Below are 20211 nucleotides of genomic sequence, written 5' to 3'. Positions count from 1 at the left end.
CTCCTGCCTATGAGGTTTCCCAATTTAGCATCATCAACAAATGTGGTGAGAGTTGTCTCCTCAAGGTCACAGATTATCAAAGTATTAAACTGCCCAGGTCTCAGCAGAGTCCCCTGTGCTGCCTCACAAGCCCCCAGTAAGTCCCAGTGGTCTCGAGGTTGGACATGAGACCCCTTCACCACTCCTCTGTCAGCCTCATATCCAACTGGTTTTCACCCATCTGTTTGTCAACCTATCCAACTATAATGGCCTACCTTGGGTACAAGAACATTGAGGAACACCATGCCAAGAGCCTTGCTGAAGCTCAGGTAAATGACATCCACTGTTCTGCCCTCACACAGAAATGCAGTTACTTCATCATGAAGGCAATCAAGTTTGTGAGACATTAATTACCCTTGCTAAGTCCATGCTGATGGTTTTCGGACACATTTTTCTCTTTTAGGTGCCCAGAAATGTCACCCAAGAGGACTCATTGGACAGGTCACTCCTCACCAAAGTGTTCTTGTACAGCTTGCGGTTCCCTGGCTGGCACTTTTGACTGCAACATTGGGTTTTTCTCACTCACAAGAGACCTCTACCAATCCTGTGACCTTTCAAAAGGGATATTCCAAAGATGTGTTGATCTCCTGCAACATCCTTGTCACTATTGTGCCTGTCATATGGTGTATTTAATTTCTGTGATCTTTCATGTATTTTCACCTGTCCTGATATAATGACTGTTTCTAAAGTCCCATTTTCAGTTGCAGACTCTCTAGACATTTCCATTATTCTCCAGTTTTCTCTTTCTCTTATTCTTTATTCATTCAGATTGCTCTCAACTTGCCAGCTGCTGTTTTGAACTTCAGGTAGTTAAATGTTTGCCTGTTTTGCAGTAGTCTAATTATCTCCTTAGTCAACTCTTTAATTATGTTTGTATCTTTATCCTTTTATCTGCTTATTTAAAACATTTCTCATAAGATTATCCCTTGTTGAAAGACAACCTCATTAGAGGCAGCTTGTACTTAACTTATGGTGGAGGAGTGTGTTTTATTATTTTTGAAGCTTAATTGTGCTTCACTTTTCTTTGTTTGTAATTAGGAAAAATCATTCGGTGTCTCTGTGTAGCCAGCTTTCTAGGTAGAGCATTTGGGAGATGGTGCAAAGGAGCTGTAACATCCAGCTGCAGAGAAATGTGGACAAATCTGATGTAACAAAAAGTGAGAACAAGTCCCAGGGGGCAACGAGAGAAAGGGTAAGGTTGGGCAGGTGAGAAGGAGCATTGTCCATACCATGTTGGACCTCAAGGGACTGCTTTTCCTACCTGTCCAGACCTACTGAGGAGACATTCTGGATCATTATCAACCAGAGAACGGTACTATCACCTCTTCACTGAGCTGAAAAGGAACATAATATGCCCTTCAAAATACAGAATAATTACTGCTAGGTGCTTTTTGAAATCTTCCTTCTCAGCTACATTATGAAACAGCTCAAATTAGTTGTAGTGTCTTGAAGACTTGAAGAAAATTACAGGAAGGGAAATAGTTCATTAATACTTTCTGTATTTTTAATACTTTCTGTATTTTTAATGAGCCCCATAGTGTATTTGGCCCTTAGTCCATGAACTACAGAAACTGAAAGGAGACTGAACAAATCGCTCAAGAGGTGGAAGTCAGAAGCGCAACTCAAAGTACCTTGAAACATTGATTGACCCCACTGAGGGTCATTATTGACAAAGACTCTCCATGGACTCGTTAGAGAAGATAATTGAAGGTTGTGATTGCAGGTAGGAAAAGGCACTGTACAGGTCGTTCTGCTATGGAGAAAATCCTTGGTTTGTTTTACCAGCCTAAAGGCCAAACCCTGACCCCAGGCCCTGGGAAGGCAGATGCCTCATGTGTGGCTCAGGGCTCTTCCTGGAGCAGTGGGGTGTGAGTTTGAGCAAGGTCAAGTGTAGGAAACTGTACAACCCCTCCCGGCTTCCCCAAAAAGGGGCAACGAGAATCAAAGTCCAGAGCCTCAAAACAGAGTTTTTCCTGGTAGGTCTTAGAGACAGATACAACTGCCATAGCCAGGCGGACAAAGACCTTGGTCCTGTGTGGCCTTTCAGCCTCACCAGAGCCCTTGGCCATGTCTACTTCATGTTTGCTGATACTGTCCCCTTCAGACACCTTTGTCCCTTCAGGCTGTTGACATCCATCTTGCTTTCCTACCTAGCTCTCATCCCAGCATTTCCATACTTTCACTGATGTCTCTCCACCCTCACTGCTCTTTCCTTGAAGCCCAAAGCCACGGGCTGATCCAGGCTCCCTCTGCGTGACCTCTTGTACCACAAAACTGCCCTTGGACTGAGATGTCTTTTTCTGAACCTCCAATCTGAACCTTCCAAGTTGCAATTTGTGGAGGTTTCCTTCTCTTTCTACTACAAAGAAAAGCTCCATTATCTCTGAAACCACCCTTCAAGCAGTTGCAGGCTACTGCTGTAGTGCCCTGAGCTTCCACTTCACCAGGCTTAAGAAGCCCAGGTTTCTCAGCCTCTCTCAAAGGCCCCAAACCCCACCCTGGCAGACCTCTGAAGTTTCTCTGGTTCCCCTCCATTCCTCCAGAACAGGGAGTCCCACACCCAGACACACTAGCCCAGATGTGGCCACCACAGCGCTGATTCAAAGTAGATTATAATTCTGTTGTTTGTTTGGCCACACTCCTCCTAATGCAGCCCCACATGCCCTTGGCCTTACTCATGGTGAGCATGCACCACGGGCTCGTGTGGCATCCCTCGTCATGCCCAGCCCCTTCTGCTCAGAATCACTCCTGAGCTGTTCAGGTCCCAGCCTGCCCTCATGTGTGGGGTTATTCTGCCCCCAGTAAAGAACCGGCAACTTCTCCTTCTAAAATTTCATGAGGTTTTTATTGCCCAATCCCAAAGTTTCTCAAGGTTCTCTTGGAGTGAAGCTCTGCTTTGCCAGTCCATATAGATGGCCTATCAGATTTGTGGTGCCCCTAACAAGATCAGAGTATCAGGCATTACAAGGCACTCCAGATGATTTAAGGAGGTACTAGTTTAATTAAATAGCTGACCAAAGAAGGATCCCCAAGGTCAAATGCTAAGAAAGATTGAATGAGAATACAAAGGAAGCCAAACTAAGGCCAGGGAGGATAACTTGCTGGTATCCAAGAAGGTATGGGAAGGCTGTTTAGATGTCTTCCCAAAGCCTCATCCTCTCCTGGCTTTTCACTTTTGAAGTAAAGGTACACAATGGGCTGCATTAATAGGAGTGTGGCCAGCCAGACAAGGGAGTTGTCATCCCCCTTGACTCATCACTGCCAGAGGGTTGAGGGAGGTCATCCTTCATCTCTACTCAGTGCTGCTACAATTTGTCTCGCTCACTTCCCTCAGGGTTTTCTAGCCCCTCCACATCTTCCAGCAGTCCTGCTTTGTCTTCTTCTGAAAAACATATCCAGGAGACCATTCCCACCGTGTTGGATCAAGGAATACCTTCTACCTTCCCTTAAACCAAAGACTTCTAGTAGAGGTCTATGGTATTCAAACTCCCCAATGACTACCAGGGCCTAAAATTGTGAGGCTTCTTCCAGCTGTCTAAGGGACAACTCATTCTCTCCCTAACCTTCATCAGGAGGTTCAGTGATCCTGACCAGAACACCATTGTACATGGAGAGTTAGACGTCCACATAACAGTAAACTAGAGTAGACCCAGGGCTGTGCCCACGTACAGCTTGGCCTTTAGTCTGTGTTGTGCTGAGCACACAGTTCTGCGAGTTGCAGGATAGACTGGGTTGCAACAGAGAAGTCTGCAGGAAGCTCCCACCTGCTGCCAGTGATGAGGCCAACTGCATGTCCTTATCTTTATGTAAAACTGCAGCAACAAATTCACATGTGAAGAGCCTCTTTTAGGGCCAGTAGAAATGAGGAGTTGATTATTTTTCCTTGTAAGAAAACAATGAATATGATCAGTGGAGCGAAATGGGATAACCCTTCTAGAGATGAGTTCTGCAAGACTAGCTGCACCAGCTGACCAGGCAAAAGTAACCTCACCAGGATCTTCCAAGCCACATGCCGTTCAACTCCAGAGACAGAACTGACCTCACAGCCACCTTCACAGTCCCATGCTGCCTGCTGGAGTAGGAGTTTCTAAGGCACAGCTGAGCTCAGCACAGCATTCTCACCTGTCTCCTCCTTTTGGTTTACAACCTGATCAGATACAGGTCACCTCACATTTCTTTTCCCACACCCTGAGACTGCTCTGGGACCTCATGTCCTGCCCCCAAGGTGCCAAGCAGCCTAAGTCCAAGTTAGGAAAGGGACTGAAGGTGAGGGATTGAGAGCATGGAAAGGAAGGCTTTGGGTATTAGGCTTTCAGGTTAGGGATTAGAGCTCACCTTCCAGGGTTCAGGATTAGACAAAGGTTTAGCAGAAGGGTTTGGAGCTCTGCTAAGGGCGTCCAGTTAGTGTTTAGGGTATAGGCAGGCTTTGAGTGTTAGGGTTTTGTCAGGCCTGGGGTCAGGGCTAGGCTGAAGGCCAGTATTTTCATGTGTGGGGTAAGTAAGGACAAAGGTAGGGCAAGTGTGAGAGGTTAGGGGTTTGGGCTTTGTTTTAGAGGTAAGGTTTGAGGTTAAGGGTTAGAGTAATAGATTCCTTTCAAGGTGAAGGGGAGCATTTAGGAGTAGGAAAAAGCTGAAACCTTTGCAGAAAAAAACTCAAGGCAGTCACTGAAAAAGTCTTCATTTCCAGCATGCTTAGTTTTTTACGAACTTTCAGATTTTTATTTTTTTTTATTAACAGCACTAAGGCCATGTACCAGCAGTTGATCATGTTCTCTTGATTTGTGTGAATAATTTTAGGCAGCCACTTGTGAAAACAATTTTTCTTCTGTATTTAGAGTGCAACATTCTCTCTATGTACTTCTGTTTCACTGGCTTTTTTTCATCCTCTCCCTATTCTGTCTTCAAAGAGCTCTCCAAGGGAAAGATTCCTTGCATCATAGAATAACTCAGATTGGAAGAGACCTGAATGTCATCTTGTCTGACTGTGCTGCTTGAGGCAGGTGAACTTGATAGGGTAGCTCAAGGGCTCCCCGCAGTTTGCCTTTATCCACAAGGGACCATAAAGTGAGCTCTAACCCATCATAGATGGAGATAATGACAATGTTCACAGGTGTTGTCTCAAGTGCTGGCCACTGAGGGATGCCAACAGTGACTGCCCTCCAGGAGGAGTCCATTCCACTGATGGCATCTGGGCCTGACCATCCAGCCAAACTCCCACACACATTCTCATCTTTATTTTCCATCCAGATATCACTAATACGACTATGGTGGACCATGTCAAAGTCCTTGTTAAAGTCCAGGTACACAACATTCCCTACTTTCCCCTCCCATGCAGGTTCTGCACTCTTTTTTGTTTCCTTCAAGTGCCTGGAGATGTCTGGAAGAGCATTTGCCCCATCACTTCCCCAGGGACTGAGGTGAAGCTGCCCAACCTGTAACTCTACCAATCATCTTCCTTTGTAACCTGCTTGAAGACAATTTTGATATTTTGTTGTGGGGGATTTTAACTTCCCTGATGTTTGCTGGAAGGACCATTCAGCCAGCCAGCCACAGTCCAGGAGGTTCCTCCAGTGCATTGATGAGAACTTCCTCATGCAGATGGTGGAGGAGCCGACTAGGCGAGGTGCACTGCTGGATCTCATCCTCACTAACAAGGAGGCTCTGGTTGAAGCAGTAAAGGTTGAGGGCTGCCTGGGTTGCAGTTCAGCATCTTGTGTGGCAGGAACAGAATAGCAAGTAGAATTGCAACCCTGGACTTTAGCAGGGCTATCTTGGGCCTTTTCAAGTAATTGCTGGGGGAAATCCCACGGGCAAGACTGCTTGAAGGAAAAGGGGCCCAAGATAGCTGGATTGCATTCAGAGATTGCTTCTTCCACGCTCAGGATCAGAGCATCCCCACACGTAGGAAGTCAAGGAAGGGAGCCAGGAGGCCTGCGTGGTTGAATAGGGAGCTGTTGGGTATGCTCAAGCAGAAGAGGAGAGTTTACAGGTCACGGAAGCAGGGGCTGGCCACTTGGGAGGAATATAAGGCTGCAGTTAGAGGATGTAGGAAGGCAGCTAGGATAGCCAAGGCCTCCTTAGAATTACAGCTGGCAAGAGGGGTCAAGGACAGCAAAAAGAACTTTTTCAAATACATAGCAGATAAAACACATACCAGAGGCAATGTAGGCCCACTGACGAATGGGGTGGGTGCCCTGGTGGCAGAAGATACAGAGAAGGCAGAATTACTGAATGCCTTCTTTGTCTCTGTCTACTCTGCCGGAGGCTGTCCTGGGGAGCCCTGTACCCCTGAGACCCCGGATGAAGCCAGGGCAATGGAGGAGTTTGCTTTAGTTGATGAGGACTGGGTTAGGGAGCAATTAAATAGTCTGGACATCCATAAATCCATGGGTCCAGATGGGATGCATCCACGGGTGCTGAGGGAGCTGGCTGAAGTCATTGCTGGACCGGTCTCCATCATCTTTGCCAAGTCTTGGGAAATGGGAGAGGTGCCCAAGGATTGGAGGAAAGCAAATGTCACTCCAGTCTTCAAAAAGGGCAAGAAGGAGGACCCGGGTAATTATAGGCTGGTCAGCCTCACCTCTGTCCCTGGGAAAGTAATGGAACAGCTTATCCTTGGTGCCATCTCAAGGCATATCAAGGATAAGAAGGTTATTAGGGGCAGGCAGCATGGCTTTACCAAGGGTAAGTCATGCTTGACCAACCTCATAGCCTTTTATGAGAATGTAACAAGGTGGATGGATGATGGCAGAGCGGTGGATGTGGTCTACCTTGACTTCAGTAAAGCCTTTGACACAGTCTCCCACAGCATCCTCACAGCTAAGTTGAGGAGGTGTGGTCTAGACAATAGAGTAGTGAGGTGGGTTGCAAACTGGCTTAAGGAGAGAAGCCAGAGAGTGGTAGTCAATGTTGCGGAGTCTAGTTGGAGGCCAGTATCTAGTGGAGTGCCTCAGGGGTCAGTACTAGGGCCAATATGATTCAATATATTCATTAACAATTTAGACGAGGGAATAGAGTGCACTATCAGCAAGTTTGCTGATGACACTAAGCTGGGAGGAGTGGCTGACACGCCGGAGGGCTGTGCTGCCATCCAGCGAGACCTGGACAAGCTGGAGAGTTGGGCGGGGAATAACCTAATGAAATTTAACAAGGGCAAGTGTAGAGTCCTGCACCTGGGCAGGAACAACCCCAGGTTCCAGTATAGGTTGGGAGATTACATATTAGAGAGCAGTGTAGGGGAAAGGGACCTGGGGGTCCTGGTGGACAACAGGATGACCATGAGCCAGCACTGGGCCCTTGTGGCCAGGAAGGCCAATGGCATCCTGGGGTGTATTAAAAGGGGGGTGGTTAGTAGATCGAGAGAGGTCCTCCTTCCCCTCTACTCTGCCCTGGTGAGACCACATCTGGAATATTGTGTCCAGTTCTGGGCCCCTCAGTTCAAGAAGGACAGGGAACTGCTGGAGAGGGTCCAGCGTAGGGCAACAAAGATGATAAAGGGAGTGGAGCACCCCCCTTATGAAGAAAGGCTGAGGGAGCTGGGTCTCTTTAGTTTGGAGAAGAGGAGACTGAGGGGTGACCTTATTAATGTTTATAAATATATAAAGGGTGAGTGCCACGAGGATGGAGCCAGGCTCTTCTCGGTGGCAAACAATGATAGGACAAGGGGTAATGGGATCAAGCTGGAACACAAGAGGTTCCACTTAAATTTGAGAAAAAACTTCTTCTCGGTAAGGGTGACAGAGCACTGGAACAGGCTGCCCAGGGAGGTTGTGGAGTCTCCTTCTCTGGAGACATTCAAAACCCGCCTGGACATGTTCCTGTGCGACCTGACCTAGGCGTTCCTGCTCCAGCAGGGGGATTGGACTAGATGATCTTTTGAGGTCCCTTCCAATCCCAAACATACTGTGATACTGTGATACTGTGATTTTATTTCTCAGAGAACCATGGAACCTCCCTGATAGCCACAACTTTTCTGGGGTGTTTGAGAGGTGTGTCACAGAGACACCAAGCCAGCTCCACCAGCAACTCTCTGCCCCTTCCCACACCAAAGGCTTTCTCTATATCCTGTCCTTGCAGGTGAGTTTCTGGAACACAGCAAATGCCATCCAGGTCTTCTGGGCCTGTTCAGAACACAACAGGAGGTCAACAACTCTGATGGTCTCTGTGTGAACCTCAAAGCTTTCCTGACATTTTTTCTCAGTGCTTCACTTCTGCTCAACCTTTCTGGTTCTTGGGCTGCAGGTTGAGCAGGGATGTGAGGATGGTGTAGTACAAAGGCTTTGTCAAACTGTCTCAGGATTGCTGTTCTGGCATCATGCAGTCAAGCATGAGAGTGCTGTAGAAAACAGTGGCACTGGTGAGGTGAGAGGGCCAGGTGGAGAAGGTCTTCTGCCTGTCTGCACTGGGGTGAAGAGCAGCAATGCATTCACAGGATGCCCATGTGAATGGGAAGAGGAAAACTGGCTCTAAAATGCAGATTATGAAAACATGAGTGCCACAGTATTACTGCAAGAAGTCTCCAGCAACGTGGCAAAATCGCAGAAGTTATCAACTCCATTGAGGTCACAGAACTCTGTCTAGGGCAAGAATGAAATTATGAGAATAGAAATCCCCATAGCCAAGGCGCAGGTGCCTTCTGGAGACAGACCATCCAATGCATGACTCTTCCATTCAGGTGGTTTCTTGAGGAAGTTACTCTCAACATGAAGCGACCTCGATACACTGTCCCACAAGCCTCCATGGCCTCCACAGCAATAACTGATGGTGTTTATGGTCATTCAGGTTCATCTCCCCCATCTCACAATGTGCATGCTCACATCTTGCCTCATTTAAAATTTGGACTTCTGATCTAGTCACTTGGTGTCCTTCCATGGAGGGAAGAACAATCTCTCTCAGCTGTGGTGAGAGGACAATGACCTACAAGGTGGTTGCAAGGGGCTGGTCTGTGACAATTGTCCTGGAGTAGGTGCTCCATGTTGTCCAGGAGCGTGGGGACAGACCAGACCCTGCTCTGCTGGTCTTTCATGTCTCTCCCAGGAGGCCTGGCTGTGTGAGAACATTGCTGTGTGCCCCCACCATGCACACTCACTTCATCTTTTCACGGGTGGTTTCCTCTCTGGGGCATTTTCCAGCCCAGCTCCTCCCCAGCTCTCCCCACATCCTGCTCCCACTCAAGCCCAGCCCAGCCCAGCAGGAAAGCCCAGTCTGGGCAGGCCCTGTAGAGTGAGATGGCAGAAACAGGTCAGTGACAGTGTCTCTCTGGCTGTCACGCTCAGGATGTCCCGATGCCCGGCAGCCTTCAGCACCCTGTGCCAGCCCCACTCCCCAGGACAGCACCGAGTCCTGGCCCTGGGGCTCTTCAGGCAGCTCCTGCTGCCCCATGGACAGGGCAGCCTGCCCCAAACTAGCACCCACGGCAGAAAAGGGTTTCTCTTTCCGTGTCTGCACACACATGGTGCCCTGATCTTCTCCTGGGACATCCCATCTCCCCACAGAGCCTTTCCCCAAGGAGAGCACATCTGCACTGGCCTGGCCAGCTGTTCCTGCACCCTGTTCCCACACTCCCCACAGCCCCCGAGCTGGGGCTTTTGCTCTGTGCAGTGAGTGAGCTGTGATGCCCAGGCTGTGGTGACTCTGCAGGGACATAGTGGTCAGGTTGAGAGACAGACCCAGCTGATGTTGATCACTGTCACTGTGACAGCCTCCCACACGAGCTCTGAGGTGGCCATAGAGGGTGCTCAGAGCTGCCCTGCCTTATCCACCATCTGCCTGGGTGCTGGCCACCAACAACCCAAACCTGAACCACCAGCTCTAAGTCCCTTGAAAGCCAAACTGGGACCCTGATCTCATCCCACTGAGCCCACAGAAAACACAGAAAACAAAGCCTTTTGAGAGTCCATTCCTTAGGCATATTCTTGAGAGCAACTCTGGACAAAGACTTAAGCCTTCAAGCACTGTGCTAAGGAGATTCCCTTGCTGATGGAGATGCTGTTCTGGAGGCAGCTCTGTCACAGAAGTGCCCATTGCCTGTCCCTGCCTGTGGTCACAGGACTGACACACAGCGGGACTGTAACCAAGGGTCAGGAGTGCTCAGATCTTACACCAACACAAGGGCTCACAGGAGAGTGGGGAAGTGGAAGGAGAACAGCTCTGGAAAGGACAAGGCTGGTGCTCCCTGGCAGAGCTGCTGTGCTGAGACTGTTTCCCTTCAATAATTTCTTTAGTACTTCTCTAGCTTTGTTGGTCTGGCATGGGAGAGCTTCAGGTCTGTGCTGGTTTGACTGAAAAGGATTTTCCTCATGCAGTTAGAAACCTTCATTTTTCATATAAGCATGGTCATTATTTGGATTTAGTTTGAGAACAAGAGATAACAGCCCAGCACAGAGTTGATGTTTGTAATTGCTCTGGTCTGAGAGCCAAGGACACTCTGAGTGCTCTGCCCACAGGTGTGCAGCATCGAGGAAGTGGGGAGGGACGGGGCAGAGCTTGACTGACATCCAGGCTGACCAATGAGAGTGTTCCATCCCATTAGCCTCACGCTTCATCTTTAGGAGAGTTGGGATCTTCCAGCCTCTCTCTCTCAGGTGTTCTTGCTCTTGCGCTCTTTTATTTATCTTGTGAGTTCTTCCTTAGTTTTTTTTATGGGAGCCAGGGGAGTTCAGTTCAGGACATTTGATTTGGCCTTTTGCCATTTTGGAGAGGCCTCTGCGCTTTTCTGCGTTTTTTCTCTCTTTGGGATCAGCTGTTGGGACCAGGGTGCTGCTTCCTGGGACTGGCTGTGTGCAGACAGAGTTTGTGAGGAATTGCACTGCGTAGCTTTTATCGCTATATTATATATATATTTACTAGTGGTGTATTAGTATTTTGTTATTTTATTAAACTGTGTTTATCTCAATGCAAGTTTCTCCTTTCCCTTTCGAGGGAAGGGGGGGAGTGAGTAGCTATTGTGGTTTTATTGCCACCGCATTGAGTCTTTGCATTTTGGTTATTGATACTTGGGTGACCCAAGTGACACATGTGGAACTTGTCTGTCTTTCGGAGGGATACCAGTGCATTGGGCCTTTGCATTTTGGAAGCTTTGGTAACTTGGGTAACTTTAAAAAAGGGAAAAAGAAAAGAAAAAAAATAAAAAGAAAAGTAAGGAAATAAGAGAAAAATGATAAAACACTAAATAAAAGAGAAAAACAAGAAAACAGTAATTTGATAAAGGTACCTTTAGTGACTTTGTTGTTCATGCATTAGTAATTGTATCGTTGTTTGCGTCTTTAGTGATTTGTTGCTGTTGTTACTTGTGTCTTTGGTGATTTTCCAGTCCAATACTTACAGTTCACCAATCGTCTGTTATTGTGATCGTGAAATAGGTAGTGGGTAATCGATAGGAGGGATTCGGAAGGAATCCCCTCCCCGTCCTGGGTTGTATTTTGTGACGTTGGAAAGAGTTTGTTTGACTCCCTGGGGAACAGCAACCAGGGAGAATCTGTTTGAATTTTCTAATCAATGGAGGCCACTGTAAATAATATGAATATGCTGCACAGATCTAGGTGGGTATACTTTGTGATGTGTAGTATAGTAATGCCTTATATGTAATATATCATAAGAAGTGTATTTTAAATCATATATTGCCTATTGCATAATGCATATTACACAATAAATAAGGATACATAGGCATTATATTTATCCCCTTCAGATCTGTTTGTTTTGACCCTTGAACAGGATAATCAGGGAAAGAGATTGAAACACTATTGTATAGGGCAGATATTGTCAGGGAATATACAGGGAACTTAGATCAAAATTGTCCCTTGGTCGATCCAGGGTGGAATCATAACATTCTTAAATCTAGCAACAGGCTGAATTGTTATTGACAGCGGATTTTATACAGGATTAGACACACTATACCTAAAGCTATAAATATGCTAAAACTTTCTGAGATTAAACAGGATTGTAAGGAATCTCCAACTGGGTTTTTAAACGGTCTTAAAGAGACATCTAGTTACAACAAATGATTGAAAAAAGGTTTAATCAGGTAATAGCTATGCAATTACATACTGCTATGGCTATGCACTTATTAAACACAAAGGGGAGATGTGGCAGTGTGCTAAGATTGGGCCTGTGAGAAACTGCGAGAGTCGACAGTGTGAGAACGAGCACTAGTGGAAAAATACAAGCAGCAAGTACCGTATGCTGCAGATACATCAAGAACAGAGGGACTGATACAGGATTGATACATCAAGGACAGAGGGATAGCTTATGACAGACAAAACCTGTGTTTATGGCAGTAACTTTGGTGGGAACACAAAATATATCGTTTATGTAATGACTCACTTTGCAAATCAGCAAATGCTTGAGCAAGAATCATAGCAAGTATAAATGCAAGCCTGAGTTTGTAATAAATATCTCTCATTGCACCTTCCCAAGAGTCCGTGCCTCATTCACTGCACCCTCACTGGCTGTTTGTTGAAACACAAAGCCACGGGCTGATCCCGACGGCCTCTGGGTGACCTCCTGCACCGCAGCACTGCCCTTCCACTGACGTTTCTTCCTCCTGATATCCAGAATGCACCTCCCAAGTTGTCCTTTACAGTTATTATTTTTCTCCTCTCTCCAGCCTCTTCCCACTACCATGGAAAGCTTGACTATCTCAGAAACTGCTCTGCAGGCAGGGACCCCAACCTGTCAGACTTCTTGTGGTCTTTAGCCTGACCGGAGAGAAGTAACCTCACCATGGACTCCTTATGCACCCATGGATGTTGAGAGACAGAGTGTTTCCCTTGTACACACAGATGCAGGAGTCACTGTGTCTCTCTGACCTCCTCCTGCCACTCCAGGAGGCTGGGAGGCACCTCAGCCCTGCCATTTGTCACCCTTCTCTGCACTTACATGAGATGCCCCATGGCATAAAGAATGGACATGGGAACTTCAGTTCCAGGAAGCACATCCCAGTGCTACATTCAGGTGGTTCCCTAAAGGATGTTACTCTCAACATGAAGTCACATCAAGATGCTGTCTGTCCCACTGACCTTCATGGAACCCCAAGGAACAGCTGATGGTGTTTCTGCTCACTCGGGTTCATCACCTCAGAAGCACTTTGTGCGTTTGTTTACATCTTGTCTACACAATGCAAACATCCACATCTGACCTACTCATTAGTTGTGATGCCAGGGAGGGTCAAAGAACCTCTTCAAGCTGAAGTGAAAAGCCAATGCTGGAAATGGTGGTTGTGAGGGGCTGGTCCATGATGATTGACCTGCAGCAGGTTCTCTAGGGTGTCCAATGCACATGGGCACAACCACTCAGTGAGAAAATGATTTACATTATGTATGCTATGCAGAAGATTGTGGGCAGTTTATTGCTTCATAAAACAGCCATTCATTAGTTGCCACACTGAATCCTTGATCTCCTGGTTCCTCATGCTGTAGATGAGGGGGTTCACTGCTGGAGGCACCACTGAATACAGAACAGACACCACCAGGTCCAGCCATGGGGAGGAGATGGACGGGGGCTTCAGAAAGGCAAACATGACAGTGCTGAGGAACAGGGAGACAACGGCCAGGTGAGGGAGGCAGGTGGAAAAGGCTTTGTGCCGTCCCTGCTCAGAGGGGATTCTCAGCACGGCCCTGAAGATCTGTACATAGGAGAAAAAAATGAAAACAAAACAGCTGAAGACTACTAAGAAAGAAACCACCAGAAACCAAACTTCCCTGAGGTAGGTGTCTGAGCAGGAGAGCTTGAGGATCTGGGGGATTTCACAGAAGAACTGGCCCAGGGCATTGCCCTTGCACAGGGGCAGTGAAAATGTATTGGCCGTGTGCAGCAGAGAATAGAGGAACCCAGTGGCCCAGGCAGCTGCTGCCATGTGGACACAAGCTCTGCTGCCCAGGAGGGTCCCGTAGTGCAGGGGTTTGCAGATGGCAACGTAGCGGTCGTAGGCCATGATGGTGAGAAGCCAATACTCTGCTGAAGCTAAAAAGACAACCAGAAACACTTGGGCAGCACGTCCTGTGTAGGAGATGGCCCTGGTGTTCCAGAGGCAATTGGCCATGGACTTGGGGACAGTGGTGGAGATGTAGCCCAGGTCAATGACGGAGAGGTTGAGCAGGAAGAAGTACATGGGGGTGTGCAGGTGCTGGTCCCAGGCTATGGTGGTGATGATGAGGCCGTTGCCCAGGAGGGCAGCCAGGTAGATGCCCAGGAAGAGCCAGAAGTGCAAGAGCTGCAGCTCCCGTGTGTCTGTGAACGGCAGGAGGAGGAACTGGGTGATGGAGCTGCTGTTGGACATTTGCTACCTCCAAGCATAGGGCACTGTTACAGAAGGAAAAGACAGTGAGACGTTAGGGGAGGCTTCTCTGAGCAGAGTCAAAATCATTTCTCATACACCCTCTCCCTGCTTCACACCCGCCTTGTCCTTTTCGAGACCTTCCCTCAGCTCCATGTCTGAGCCCTGGGTGGTGCTGGCTGGAGGTGCCGTGAGGAGCAGGGCCTGTGCCCGCTGGCTGCAGCAGGGGGCATGGGAACGGGGGGCAGGGAACAGTCCTGGGGTTCAGCTTTGTCACATGAAGCTGCTCCTGGTCCAGAAATACCTGTCAGCATCTGCACTCCCAGGGATAAGGAAATGAGATAGCAGAAGGCAGTTTGAGAGGTTTGGGGTTTTTTACAGCTCCTTCTCCCCTCTCACCCTGGGGAATGTTCTTGGGTGTCAGAAACCATCAGCATTTCTGCTGCACTCAGGGAGAACAGAGTGAGTCCTGCAAGGCAAGAGGATGCCTGTGGGTCAGTGCAGAGTGAGGGGACCTGGCCTGTCCCTCTGTCTTGCTCCAGCTGCCCTGGGCTGGCACTTTCTGAGATGGAGGGTGATCACACTCCCATGTTACCCTGAAAAGCCACCAGACACTGCTGAGAGCAGAGGGATCCACCTCAGACCACTACACATCTCACTGTTTTCTAAGGTCTCAGCAGCCCACATTTAGCCCAAGGAACAAGTAGCTCATTTCACAAACCAAACAGCATTTTGTCTGTCACACCATTTCTGTGCTTCTCCTTGAGACTTTCAGATAACACAAAGATGCTATAGGATGGGTTTGCATCCCGGAGGGGAGCTCACAGCTGGGATGGAAACCTCATGCAGATAGCCAAGTGTCCGAATGATGGCATTTCATTCAGGGAGATTCAACCCTACAGACTTCATTGCCCACACTCCACAGGTCAGAGCAAAGCTGGGACACTTGTGCCCATGGACACACCTGCAGGAAAGGACCCACAAGCTCAGGCTGTGACTCTGCAGCTGAAACTGCCATCCCCAGAGAGCCTGACAGCAAGAACAAGATCCCAACAGCAGTGACCCAGAGCAGGGGAGCAGGAAGGAAAATGCAGTGAGGGTGGGTGTGAGAGAGGCCAGGGCAGAGGCAGCCGGGCACTCAGACAGCGTCACCCTTCCCCAGCTGTGCAGCCACCTCCCAGACACCAACATTGCCGGGCAGCTGCTCTCAGCCCCTGTGCTCTGCAGAGGAACTGGAGCTCTGGCTCCACAGGAGCTGCTTCATGCCTTGGAGCCCTCGGCCCTGAGGGCAGAGGCTTTGCTGGGTGGGACAGGAGGCCAGGGGGCTGCTCACAGGAGGGATCTGCACTGCAGGGGATCAATCAGAGATTTCTACATTCTCCCTCCCACAAGAGCTCTGGTTTTTCTCCTCCTTCCCAGATCATGTCCCTGCTGCCAGGAGATTTTCCTCCTGGGAGGTGATTCCCTGTCCCATGTCTTTTCCCTGTCAGTGCTCACAGACCCCATCCCAAACTCTGTGCCCTCACCCTGGCCCTACAGACACCTGCCTGTTTGCAGGGCACTGCTTGGGAGCATCTTCCTGTTTGCAGGTTGAAAACAAAGACAGGTGGGTGATCCTGCTGGGTCCAGCAAAGGCGATGCTGTATCTGTCCATGGGCAGAGGAGTGGATGAAGGCTCATCAGGAGGCTCCTATCAGACCTACTAACTGCTTGTAGTTACAGCTGAGTGGTCTCAGTGATTTGTTCAAGTATGAGAGCTACTCTTCCATTTCTCCTCTCAAATTCCCCAAGAGAAAGAAATTGAAAATAAGGACTTGGGAAAGCTCCTTAGCTTTACTGTAACCCCTTCCTTTACCTTCTCCTTGAAAAAGCCCATTAGAAATGTCCCTCTGAACGTGCAGCAGAGAAACTCACCTCTATATAACGTTTTCTCTACACTGGAGAAACTGCAACGTCCCTCCTGACAGATGCCACAGCTTGTGGAATGTTCCAGCTTTAGCATCTCTCCAGGAACTGCAGCTGAATTGGGCTATGGCCAGAGACTTACTCTTTTCAGGGCTGTGAAGATTTGTCTCCCAGTGATCTCTCAGCATCCTCCACCCCATGTTGTCTTTAACCTCTCCGTGCCTGGCTCCTGTGCCCTCGGTGCTGCAGGCAGAGCCCTCAGCCCTGCTGCGTGTGCAGAGGAGCTTTCCTGGGCAGAGCTGTCTCTCTGCAGTGCTGCTGCTTCCATGAGCTCCCTGTGTCCCAGGAGCCCAGCCCAGCTCAGCAGCACAGGAGCAGCCCATGATGTCCCTTTCTCTGTCCCCTCTGGGCTCCCTCCAGGTGTCCCTGGGGCTCCGGGGACACAACCTTTCAAACAGCTTCAAGTAATCAGTGATGTTGATTCTCTCTCCTCTGCACAGACACTTCTTGCCAGCATTATATTCTTCCTCTTAGAAAATAAACTGGTATGAAAATCATCTCTTCTTGTCCCATCATTAGACAGGACACCAGGAAGGTTACAGCAAAGGATCTAATTTCTCCAAGCTGAAGGAGGAATATCTTCAGTTGAATGGATTTAGCAATTTTATTCTGGTTTTATACTCCTAGGTCTAGAGAGACATTCATCAATCTTTGGCCATGTCATGTCTGTACTCTGATTCAAAGCCTTTGCACACATGGGCTCTTGGACCCTTGGTACCAGGTTTCCTTGTGGCAGGTCAGAGCTGGGCTGGTGCCACAGCTGGGGTGGCTCAGCCCAGATGTGAGGCAATGTCCTCAGCCAGGGACCTGACTGGGGGAGCTGGAGCTGTCAGTGCTGCAGACAGAGCTGTGACACGGATGGAATAAACTGCCAGGCAAGGTGGCAGAAGTGAGTTCATCTGGTCTGCAAGGACAGCAGCCTCCAAGCACAGCAACAGTCCAGATCAAAACTCAGCCCAGACCTGTAAGGCAATTCAAGGGCCCCATAATGAGCTGTTACTACTGCAGGAACAGTTAAACGAGAAACAAAGTCACTGTGTGGCCACTGATGAATTTAATAAGGGAAAGCAGCGATATTCTCTGTGTCTCTTGTCCTCCTGCAGGTAAATAATGGAAAGTGGCTCAGTGATCCCCTCTGCCAGTTCCCTCAGAACCCTCGGGTGTATCCCATCTGGCCCCACAGACTTGTGGGTTTCCAAGTGGTGTAGCAGGTTGCCAACCATTTCCCCTTGGATCATTGGGGCTTCACTCTGCTCCCCATGTCTGTCTTCTGCTTCCAGGGGCCGGGTACCTGGAGCACAACTGTTCTGACTGTTAAAGACTGAGGTGAAGAAAGCATTTAGTACCTCAGCCTTTCCACCTTTTTCACCCCCCACCACCTGGCTTCCTCCTTTTGTGCTCTGCCCGCTCCAACAGTTTGTCACTTGGTTATATGGTCAGTTTATCCTCAAGCCACTGAGAGCTTCTGTAAGCAGTGAGACAGCACACAAAGCCCATCCCCTCTGCTGCCCACCCTTGGAGTTCCCTAGAAATCTCTACAAACCCACTAAAGGAGCAGCTTCACTGCTGTTCAGATCAGCCAGCCAGGTGAACACGGGGCTCTGGAACATACCACAGGGCAACAGGGCAGTCCCGAGGGGACATGAGGGCAAAGGGGGACCTGGAGACACCTGAGAGCACCCAGGTGCCCAGGGCTGAACTGGCCTGTTCCTCCCAACGGGACATGCTGCCCCTCGCTCCCCAGGCGCAGGGTCACAGTGGGGCCCTTTGTGACCTCACATTGTGACACCCACTGCCCTGCCTGTGCTCAGCGCAGCTGCAGCCCCAGCCCACACTGTCCGGCAGGACGGTGACGAGACAGGGTGTGAGCACGGAGCTGGCGAGAGCCCCCGAGCGTAGCCCACGTCTTTCATTGAGTTTGAGATTTAGAGAATCTTTTTGGTTGGAAGCGAACCTTTAAGATCATCGAGTCCAACCATACCCTCACTTCAGCTGCCCCTGGCAGACTCCCCTCTGCCCCCGGCAGCCTTGTGCTGAGGACTCCCCAAGTGCAGCCCACGTCTTTCCCGGCTGCCCTTGGCAGACTCGTGGCGTTTCACCGAGTCTTCCCCATTCCTCACCCATACCTCTTTCCCCAAACCCACGAGATGGCAGACAAACACCTCACCTGCCCCGTGGTGGCCCTGGAGGAGGACAGGGCTCCCCAGGAGAGCAGCTCTCCAGCAGAGCCCCAGGAGCTGTGCATGGCCCAGGACCTGGAGATGGGTGAGTGAGGGGCCCTGATTGTCTGGGCAGGGCGGGGGCCAGCGAGCACTCCCTGCTCAACACCAGGACCACGTTTCCCTGCACGCTGGCAGGGGGTTTCCACAGGTGTTGGCCATGATGCTGCCTGAAGCCCAGGGCTGCTCGGAGCTGGGAGCTGGCCCCAGCACAGCCTCTGCAGGCAGAGGGGACGCAGCTCCTGCTGCAGGGCATGGGCAGTGAGAGGCAGCTGGGTGGGCAGGAGGCAGCCGTGCTGCGGGACGGGGACCTTTCCTGCCCGTCTGAAGCGAGTTCCTCACTCGCTGCACTGGGCACTTTCCCCGTCCTGCCTGGCTCCAGCATCGCAGCCCATCTGCCGGGCACCCTCCAGCCCTGACACGCACGGGGAGACTGTGCCGGGGCAGCAGGCGTGCGGCTGGATGGGGGACAGAGCTCTTTCTGCTCTGTCCTGCCTGCAAGCCCTCTCTGCAGCCCTCCCTGCTCTCCCCCTTTATTAGATGCCGATGCGTTACCTGTGAATGGACTTCTAAGGGGATACATGGACTCCATCGTGTCCTTTCTCAGCAGCCCAGAAAAGGTAACCGCGGCCGCTTCAAAGGCGGCTGTGCCGGCATCTGCTGGCAGGGGCTTTGCTGCGGAGTGCTGGAGGGTGCTGGCTGGGCAGAGCTGCTGCTCCCAGGTCTCTAATGGGCACTGCACCCCCATGCTGCGGTGCCGCTGACCGCGTGTCCCCATCTCACGCTCCCTGTTTGCCTCTCTGCTCCCCGGCTGCCAGGAGGAGAGCCACAAGATTGGGTTTCTTATGGACATCCGTGACCTGTGCAACACCAGCAGGCGCCACTGCTCACCAAGGGGCCTAGATGTCTTCTGCCGGAGATACAAGCTGGCAGAGAATATCGAGGTGAGGGGATACCCGGCGGCTCTGGGGAAGGGGTCGAGGACTGCGGCACCGGCACCCTGTGAGGACAGCGTTGGGCAGGGCCGGGGGCTGGTGGCACTGGGTGCTGGCAGCTGCAGGTCCCATCCCGGCTGTGCTCTGCAGGTGCTGCTGGAAGAGGAGCCCAGGGACCAACTGCGCACGGCACTGCGGCAGATCGCCATGCGTGCCATTGCCGAACTGAGGTACCTGCCCATCCCTCTCGGGGCCGCCTGCACGAGGCCTCGAGGCGCTGCTCCAGGTACCAGCGTGCAGCTGGCTGCTCTCTCTCTTTGCAGCGCAGTGGAGAGGGTGCTGGAGGGCAAGGAGACAAGGCTGCTCCAAGCCTGCTTCTCCAGTGTCTTCGCGCTTCCACCAGAAGTGGAGGACATGGACCGTTACCTCTACTTAGAAGTAAGTGCTGCGTGAGCTACAGGAGTCCCCGGTCCCTCTGTCTGCTCCCGAACCACCCCGTGCCACGATAGAACCAGAGATCCAAGGCAGGGCAGGGTCTCAGGTCTGCTGTCCCACCCTCATCCCTTCGTCCCCTGCCTGTGGGCCTGGCCATGTCCAGTTTCACAGGCTGCTCTGCCCAGAGCAGATTGTTTGCCCCGGATCTCTCCCGGGCACAGCGCAGCAGTGCGGGAGTCGTCCCTCAGTGCTGGGAGTTCAGATCAGTCTCCTGGGAGTGAGAGGGGTGGCAGGAAACATGACCACAACCCGTTGTGTTCTTGCAGACCATGCGGTCCATGGACAA

General features: G+C 50.4%; 1 protein-coding gene across 1 annotated transcript; it reads right to left on the bottom strand.

Moving 5' to 3' along the window:
- Positions 1-13381: 13381 nt before the first annotated feature.
- Positions 13382-14314, bottom strand: LOC309452596 (olfactory receptor 14C36-like; the record flags this gene model as incomplete). Its single annotated transcript, XM_082077217.1, has 1 exon — positions 13382-14314. The coding sequence occupies one exon, from the start codon at positions 14312-14314 to the stop codon at positions 13382-13384; it is 933 nt and encodes a 310-aa protein (XP_081933343.1).
- Between the last annotated feature and the right edge of the window lie 5897 nt (positions 14315-20211).

The sequence above is a fragment of the Streptopelia decaocto genome (assembly GCF_964273445.1).
Source record: "Streptopelia decaocto genome assembly, contig: HAP1_SCAFFOLD_65, whole genome shotgun sequence".
NCBI lineage: Eukaryota > Metazoa > Chordata > Aves > Columbiformes > Columbidae > Streptopelia > Streptopelia decaocto.
The sequence above is the reverse complement of the archived record's forward strand: the minus strand, read 5'-3'. Positions and strand labels throughout refer to the sequence as shown.